This window comes from Microtus oregoni, unplaced genomic scaffold, assembly GCF_018167655.1.
Source record: "Microtus oregoni isolate MIOR12 unplaced genomic scaffold, Mior012 000024F_ref0000369, whole genome shotgun sequence".
Taxonomy (NCBI): domain Eukaryota; kingdom Metazoa; phylum Chordata; class Mammalia; order Rodentia; family Cricetidae; genus Microtus; species Microtus oregoni.
In genome coordinates, this window is record NW_024543083.1 from 31,644,679 (window position 1) to 31,654,328 (window position 9,650).

A 9,650-nucleotide genomic window follows, 5' to 3' on the forward strand; every position below is an offset into this window, starting at 1 on the left:
AAGTGTATAGGGTAGACTTTGGAGGGATGAAGGGAAGAAGAAAATAATATATTTATATAATTACAAAATATAAAAGTAGTATTTTAAAAATTCATTCAGCTTTGTATATCCTTTATGGACTTAATTGTCTTTTTACCTAAAATTACAAATATTGGCATCCAATTTTCAACCTAAGGAACTCTGAAGTTGAGCAGGCACAATAAACCCCATCAAACCTTATTTTGAAGTGAATATGCTTAGGAATTTAGGTAATTCTTCAAAGGTAGCAAACAACAATGAAATGGAAAATGAACTTGAAACTAAAGCAAAATTTTTTATGATGTATCTTCAATCTTCTTGTTTCAATCACAATAAGATTATTTTTTAAATAGAGATCAGAACTGGATATACAATTACTGAAAAACAAAACAAATTGAGAGAAATTCTGTGTTCCTAATTAATTATGAATAACTAATTGCAGAAGAATAATTTCATATAAAGTCAAGGAACTAAAGAAAGAACTTGGTGTTATTTTAACTTTCAAAACTGTTTAATTATCTCCATGATCTCAGACTCAGAACTTACGAGTATTTTTTATCGACTTGTGCCAATGCTCAAATTGCTGGGGTCAACATTCTTGGAAATAACACCCGGACAATTTTTCTAGAATCTCTGAAACACAAAATAACACTCTTCTGCAGTGAATTTATACAAAAAAAGAGAAGAGTTTGAAAGTTAAAGGTATATATCACTGCTGATGCAAAAATCTATTTTTAAAAACCTATAACATAAAAAAGACTATATCATCCCCATTTTTACTCATTCTCATATCACATAGCCCGATTATTGCATAGGAAGAAGCTTGCCATTGCAGAAATGGTGCTGATGTCAAAGTACATGAAATGAGATTATAAGGCTGATAGTACAAGAACCTAAAATATACCTATGCCATTCATACATATTTTTCCTGGATCAAAATGATAGATATCAAGTTACTTAAAATAGTCAAGAATAAAGAGAGCCAGATTTGTGTTTAATATTTAATGGGCACTTTTTATAGATGGAGTTTTTGAAGGAGGTTTTGAAGGCGGTGCTGATGGCACTGTTGACTGAGGTAGACTCCGGGAGCCCACTGAACCAGTTTTTTCTCTGTTTAGAGGTTTCTCTGTTTGTGCAGGTGTCGGCTTAATTGGCTCAGTTGGTGGCTTTGGTTTTCTTTCTTTCCTAGAATAAAGAAGCCAGCAGAGAGAACCTAATAAAATAAATAAAATAGCAAGTATTAACAGACATGGGTAACAAATTTTTTTCTTCCTCTTTATCTTGGGAGGTGGGCCACTGTCTATACTACCTCCATAGCCCTTTATCACACAGTTAGGAGGATCCCACAAATAGTTGCAGTGGCAGTGATGTTTATTGTTGCAGATGCCCCTCTTATGACAGAAGGTAGGTGAACAGTTGCTGTCTAACGCAGATATATGCACACAATGCCTACGGATGCAGATATGATCTTGACCGCACTCTGTGCCATCTTTCACATCACCAATGTCATCTAGACGTGTCCCACGGTGGTAGTCAGTGCCCCAGCAAGACAAGCCTTTGACAACAGCAAAGTGCACAGTGCTGTGAGCTTTCATCTTGGGAATTTCTGACACATTATCACATTGAAGTCTTCCACAAAGGGCATCATCATTTTCACACTTTATGTACCCAGGTCCTTGAAGACCACAGTGTCCAAAACGATCCCCTTTGGAGTGTACTTCTTTGTAGCAATTTGGATTTGCAGCCTTCGCATGCTGGCCAAAAATCTTCCTACAGTATTCGTTACGGTCGTTGCATTGCTTTTTGTAGCAATAGGCAGAGACATTACAGGGAATTCCATCTTCGACATAGACATCATCTGGACACTTATGGGATGTTCCATTGCACCACTCTGGAAGATCACAAATGTTAGTCTCTTTTCTACACAACGCCCCGGATGGTAAAAATTGGCAGTTTTTACAGCAAAGCCCAAAGGCACAGGAAGATCCCAAACTCAGAGTGCAGTTTGACATACAACAGAGATCTTTTGCACAACGCCGTAAAGATCCACAGTCACACTGCTCATCGTTTTCAACAATACCATTTCCGCAGTACGTCAGATCAAAGATATCCTTGGTGTACATGTTTTCCATCAAACAATTTGCTTTCCGTACAGAGTAATTCCAAAAAGAATTGTAACTACAGTTGCTAAATTTGGGTATCGGTGGGTTACTAATATGCATTATGCACTTGCTGTATCCACACTTACATGTATATTCGTCATGGTTCATGCCCAAATTATGGCCTAAGTGGTGAGACACTCCAAGGGCACGAAGGTTTAAAGTTCTGTTTATGAAAGTAACAATTGCACAACTACGGTTTGGATCACACATCCCACTTGTTGAGCCTATGCCACTTAATCCTCTCAAGTGCCTGTATATGAAAAGATGCGTGGTATCATGTTTTAGTCGATGAACAAGGTTTCCCGCTTTCCACTGGCAATACAGGTTAAGAGATTTTCTTACATCATCAATTACAATAAAGTTTTTCTTATTCCAAACCTCCAAACCAACCAATAATATTCTAATACCAATTACATCATAAATATTATCCACCATATTGATCACAGCATATAGATCTGACATCATGATTGTGTCATTACTTTTATAGTGTTCATATAGAGTCTTATCCACCACCACTACTAATTCAACAATTCTAATGTGGGTCCACCAGCCTTTAAAGTTACTTTGCTTGAGAGTGGAGTTACCAGTTTTTTGTAACTCCACTTGGCATGTTATATTATCTTTCATAAGGCTGGAAGTCTTTGATTCTGTTTTATTACTATCCATTTTATAGACCAGATGTTCAAATTTGGTAGAAAACTTCTTGGGCATAATTTCATAAACATTGTGATTTATCTCTAATAGTCCTTGAAAGCCCCCAAAACAACTGCTGAGGGAAACTAAGGATTCTGGGTCCCCCTCCACATAACCATGATAGTAGCAATCATCTTGTACAAAAGGGTAATCTTCAAGCAGATAACCCTGGTCAGAGTAGGTGAACATTGGGAGGTTCCTGGCTATAAAAAATTTGTTGATCTTCATGTGGATAATATGTCTCTGGCCTCCAAGTTTCAAGCTGTAGGATATCCAATTTGGAGATTTTATGCCTCTGTCTTTCCCGGTTACCATCAACGGAATCACTACTTCTGTGGGACTGTGGTAGTGCTGATGTCCAGCCTGGGTGAGTCCAGGAAAAGACAGAAAAATTCCAAACAATTGTGTTAGGAATAAGATCCTCATACATAACAGTGCTTCAGTCACAGTCATCATGAACATGTAACTATAAAAATGTTGGTTGAAAGAAGATTTAAGGTCTGGGAGTCATTGCTATTATGGATTCTTCTAGGCTGGCTGGTGTGTGGTGTTAATAATTAGGCATCCGTCCTCTGGAGAGGTCAAATCATTAGGTCTTTGTCCCTGGAAGTAAAAGAAAATTAAAAAGAAACCAATAACGATGAGAGTGGTTATGAAAACATGGAAGAAAGGAAGGAACAAGGAAGGAAGCAAAAAAGAAAAGAAGGAAAGGACAGAAAGGAATAAAACTAGTTTGTGGTACAGTCAAGGAATGATTAAAGCCATTGTTTAAGTGGCACATGCCAAGAATCTCATCACTCTGAAGACAAGTAAGGAGATGGAAAGTTCAAAGATAGATTCAGTTATGTAGAAAGACCCTGGATCAAAAAACTCAAAGGACTTGCCTAGCATTTTCAGAGTCCTGGTTTGAATTCTCAGGAAAGCAAATGAAAATATTTTAAAAGAATGGATGCGGGCAGGCAGTAGGGAAGGAAGGAAAGAAGGGAGAAATTGAGTGGCATTTGTACTTAAATACTGAGAGTCAGGGCCTGAAGAGATGACGGCTCAGCAGTTAGGAGCACTACTTGCTCCTGCAGAGGGCCCATCTTGCTCCAATGCCCAGCACCCACATGAGCGTTCACAACCACCTGTAACTCCTGTTCTCCAGGATTTAATGGCCTCTTTTGGTCTCTATGGCTTCTGTACATATGTGGTACACCTACACTCAGGTATTCCTACACACAGACACATAAAGTAAATTAATCTTTAAAAAATAGGTAACAAGAGACAGAAGGCACAAGAAAATGAAAATTGGGTATTAATGATTGTTACATTTAAGTCTCCAGAAAAATCAATTAGTTTTGCCATTATATAAGCATACAAGAAATTTTGTTTTCAGATAATCTCAATTACATTTGTTTAATTGGAGTATTACTGGCTTTTCTTTTCAATTGTAGATGATAAATTATTTTCCAAACCTATATAAGAGATAGTTTTAAAAACCACTCTCATGTCATTTTAAAATATATTTAATATTAACAATCAAAATCTTCCATATGGTACAACATTTAATTTTCCTTTTATTCTTTTGCTTCCTCTTCTCATCAGAAATGAAGACAGTGAATCTTACCATTGGTTACACACACACACACACACACACACACACACACACACACAATCTTTAAAATGAACAAAAAGAAGGTCTGTCTGAAACAGAGTGTTGAACAAGGCTCAGCATAAAACCTCCAAAAATCAAAGACAAAAATATACAAAGAAATTGAAAAAATATTGCTCATGTCACTTCACTGAGAACCCACAATTTCAACAAAAACTTAATACTTTGTCTAGAACTGGGACACATATGCACTTATTTTTCTGTGTGGCAATTTCAGTGATTTGACCACTGTTCCTAGTATAGTATAACTCCTATAGATAAATAAAAAATAGTTTCAAAATACCAGGTGCATGATGGTACAAAAATTATGTGTTGATTTATAATATAAATAAATTTCAGAGAAAACAACACCACTGGGCTTCTTTTCTCCTTATTTTTAACCAGTTGATTGTTATTTTCTAAGATACTACAGAATAGTATTAAAACCTAAGTAAGACATGATTATTAGTGATACAACACCAAAAAAATCTTTGGAGTAGTTGACGAAGGAAAGATGCTACCATTCCCCAAATCCAGTGAAGATCTTAGCCTGCCAAAAAGTGAGAATGCTAGTTTTGTGCTTAAAATAAATATGACAAACATAAAATCATCTATGAATTATCCCTACTAAAACACTAAACTCTTAGCTAATCAAATTTTAAGAGTTAATTTCTATTTATATTGGAAATGAGCCAATAAAGGAAAAATTAAATAGTCTCTAAAAACAAAATGATTAAATCAAGATATGGTACCTTTCCCTAGACAACTAACTTGTTTCTCATGTTTGTAAGAATAAAATGAATAAATCAAGATATGGTACCTTTCCCTAGACAACTAACTTGTTTCTTTTCAATAGGTTAATGATATTAACAAAGACAGCAGAAAAACAGAGAGTGGTACAGATTTAGACCACAGGAATATAGGCAGGTCAAATTAATACAGCTGTGGACTTTTATGACTCCTGGTTAACCTAAGTAAATGGTATGACTCTGGCATCAGAAATAAATGTATTGCAAGAAATGCTTCATACGTTTGTTTAAATAATAACTGCTTTAGTGTTCTACAAAACACCTCTGTGTTAGAGATTCAGCCGTAAATGCATATGTAGAAATTGCAAGACCTAGCCAGGTGATGGAGAGTTTTCTTCTCTGGTTTGTAGCTTTCAGAACAGGCTTGTTTATTACTGTTCTATGTCCTGTATAAGTTACAAGATCCTAAAAGAGCTAAATGTGCTGCTCCCTGGCCTTTTGAAGTCAAGATTCTTCCATTTTATCTGTCTCTTTTTCTGTCTGAGAGAGGTTGGGGAAAGACAGAGAGACAGGCGCGCACACATGGGGAGGACGAGAGGGGAAGGGGGGAGGGGGAGAGAGAGAAGAAGGAGGGAGGGAGAGAGAGAGAGAGAGAGAGTGTGTGTGTGTGTGTGAGAGAGAGAGAGAGAGAGAGAGAGAGAGAGAGAGAGAGAGAGAGAGAGAGATAACACAGCCCTTATGGATAATTTCTGAATTGTCTTTGAAGTCATTCTCTTCTAAGATGCACAGGCTGAGAATTTTCCAAATATTATTGTTTACCTTAGAAATCCCTTCTTCAATAAATTTATCAGTTCTTCTACTTACTATAAGCAGTCTGTAGGAACCAGACTGTTCTTTTGAAAAATCACTTACAAATATCATCAGATACTTACCCAATCACATCACAGGACACTGGATATATCAGAACAGAAGTTTAAAATGAGATTTTTGTCACTTCATAACTATTGGTTTTCAATCTACTGCTACCAAAATGCCTTTACAAGCCCATACTTCTACCAACAACGCTGCTTCTGATGGTATGTATTCCCCCAGAATATGATGGTTTCTATCCATGAGCCCCTTTGTCTTTCTGAGCCATCACTAAATCCTGATTACTAACAGTGACAGTCCTAGCTCATGCCTCAGAACTCTTCCAGTTTCTAACCATCACTGAAACTCAAATCCATTTCCATCCTTGATTATGAGAGGATGCTGTTTCTCAACACTGAAATCTCACAGATAACATAAGATAACATGAGCACCTCTGACAAAATATCATAGACTGAGTTGCTTAAACTACAAACCTTTATGCTCCAGGGTTATAGAAACCGAAGACTCTAAGGTAAAGATACCAGTGTGGCTGGGCTCTGGTGACAGAACTCTTCCTGCCTAGGAGAAGCCACATTGACTTGTGTCTTCATATGGCAGAGAGTTGGACACGAGAAAGGAAATAAGAGAAGGAGAAAGAGAAGGGAGAGAAAAGAGAAAATATGGAAGGGAAAGTATCAAAATCCTCGTGGCTCTTCCTAAAGGGAACCTCCAACAAGATCTCTTTTTAAACCAAAGCTCATCACGTTGGGCAGCAGGGTATTAACTTATGAATTCTGAAACAATAATAACAATGGACTTATTATTGTCACTCAGTCCTTTCCTATGATTTTGTTATGTTCAGGGGTTGGAATCTAAAGAAAAGGAAATCCCAGTTTCCTGAAATAACAGGTTAATGACACTCATCCCAGTGCATAACGACCCTATTAAGCATCCTCAGAACCTGAGTAAATCTTAATAGCACAGTACGTATTTGTAAGTTGTTTGACTCCTCTTTTGAAATATCTTGGACCAGAAGATGACAAAGAATGCAATACATTTAGTGCTGTTTCTGTTTTGTCTACCAACAACAGATATTTGAAGAACTAGGTTACTTTATGTTTTGTCCCCAAAATGGTAAGCTAAAGGGTCTATGAGCACCTATCTTCATGCAGACTTCACAATCAAGTGCACCTTGAAAAATTGAGGGTTTGGGACCTCGAGTGTATTGTTTAGCATGTGTAAGCCCCTGAGTTCAACTCTTAGAGGGAAAACGTAAGAAGGAAGGGTGTGGAAAAGAAGGGAGAAGAGTGGATGGGATGGAGAAGAGATGTCAAAAGGAGGAGGAAAAATGTGTAGCTAATTCTCTTAAAAGGTCAGGGTCAGGAGAATGGGTAAAAGTAATAGAAGATAATGTAATAGAAGATTTTTTATACTGTTTGCTTAGAAACAGTAATGAGCATCATGCTCACTATGGTACAGGTACCCAATAGATGTTAACAACTTTTTCTCAAAATGTATTCATAACGAAGGAGAAACAAATGAAAGTGAAATAAAGTGTTATTTCAGCAAACTTATATTTTCAGAAGAAAAGGTCCTTCTCTTAAACATGATGTTAAATAATACTAAATCAGTTTTCATATATGAAGCCACTGTTGTCTTTTATATATCATTAAACATATCATTATTGGTGACATGTGATATACAACCTAAATATCCTTAGCATGTTTATGTTCATATATGGAAAGGAGAAAATCAGTTCAGCAGATAGTCAAACATTAAGAACTGCCTTATTTTGGCTATACTGATTGAAAGTACTGTGGTATGTGGAATAATGACATCTAAGACATGCAGAATTAATTTTTGCTTATAAAATTTAATTAATACAAAAAGCTCCATCTTTTATGGTGAATTGATAACATGGTATGACTATGATATTCCAGGTTAGTTGCCTAAGATCTCCATGAAACTGTTTTGTTGCTGTTGTTTTTGTTGTTATTATTTTGTTTTGCTTTTTAATGCCTTGTGAGAAATAAAAGTTAAAGCATGGGTTATCACTACCACAAAGCTTAAGACTAACTAGCAATTTTTATTTCCGTTTTAAGTGTTCTATCACTGCTACCATTATATGCACAGCATTTAGTAAGTAGAACACAAAGCCAAAACCTACACATATTTTTTATTTTGTATATACTCTAAATCATTTTTCTTGATTTCTTTCATAAATAGTTTGTTGTAAGGAATAGAACGGTAACTGATATTTGTGCATTAACTTTGTATTCTGCAACTAATTAATTCATTAATCATCTTGATCAATTTCAATCTCATAAAGTTGATTCAAAATATACTCATCAAAAATGTGATCTATCACACATATAAAATGAATTATTTCTTTTATTCTGTTGGTCAGTATATTTTTAAATCTTCTTCCAAAACACTCAGAACGTAAAGGAATATTAAAAGCTTTGGAAGTGAGATTTCAGGACACTGATTTTATATGTCCTTTTTTTTTTATTTCTCAGACAGGGTTTCTCTGTGTAGCTTTGATACCTTTCCTGGCATTCACTCTTGTAGACCAGGATGACCTCAAACTTACAAAAATATGCCTACCTCTGTCTCCTGAGTGCTAGGATTAAAAGTGTGAGCCACCACTGCCTGGCCTGATTTTATTTGCCTTTAAGAATAATTTCAAGATGGGTGATGGCGGCACACGTTTTTACTCCCAGAATTCAGGAGGCAGAGATAGGTGGATCTCCATGAATTTAAGGCCAATGTGGTCTACAGAGTGAGTGTCAAGACAGGCTCCAAAGCTCCAAAGAGAAACCCTCTCTCAAAAAAACAAAAGCAAGAAAAGGGATAATTTCAAATGGTAAATCCTGAAAACATGCATATAAGTAACATTATGCAGACTGAGAAAGTTATAGTTGAGATTATATATATGCATGCAACAACAATTAATGAAGCCATGAATTTGAAAAAAAAAAGGATGGGTTATAGGAGGGTTTGGAGGGAGAAAACAGAAGGGAGAATTGTTGCCAATATCTCCAAAAATAGATAAGAAACAAATAATTTCAGCTGTTATCATCTTAAATATTTTCTATTACTTCCTACTTTATATTAGTTCAGGGGAACACACATCACTTTTAACTGCTAACACAGCAAACAAACCCATGGGGAAAAGACTTTCCTGTATTGGCGCTCATTTACACTAACCTGACATTTGTCAGACACATCAAGTGACTGGATCAATGTTGCACAGTTTTATTATTCTAGAAACATTATTTTAAAACACCCACACAAACAAAAAAAAAACACTGTTCTATCAAAAGCCAAAGACAAAGAGATAGAAATTGTTGACTCTCAGAAGCAAACTATTAAAATTGCAATGTTCTCCTATTTGTTTCATCTTCAACAGGTCTATGTATTTTGCACCCCTCCAAATGAATGTTTCCACATCTCCTCATTCATAATAGGATTATTGTGTGTGGGATGTGTGTGTGTGTGTGTGTTATTTAGCAGCTCTAAATACTTTTTTCTTTCTTTTTTTTT

General features: G+C 36.0%; 1 protein-coding gene across 1 annotated transcript; it reads right to left on the bottom strand.

Annotated features, from left to right (window-relative positions):
* Nucleotides 1–1,019: 1,019 nt before the first annotated feature.
* Nucleotides 1,020–3,326, bottom strand: Adam29 (ADAM metallopeptidase domain 29). The gene has a single exon (XM_041673719.1). It carries the CDS (start codon nucleotides 3,324–3,326, stop codon nucleotides 1,020–1,022), a length of 2,307 nt encoding a protein of 768 aa, XP_041529653.1.
* Between the last annotated feature and the right edge of the window lie 6,324 nt (nucleotides 3,327–9,650).

Excerpts from the sequence above, each read along its gene's own strand:
- Adam29 (XM_041673719.1), bottom strand. The coding sequence starts at position 3,326 with ATGACTGTGACTGAAGCACTGTTATGTATGAGGATCTTATTCCTAACA.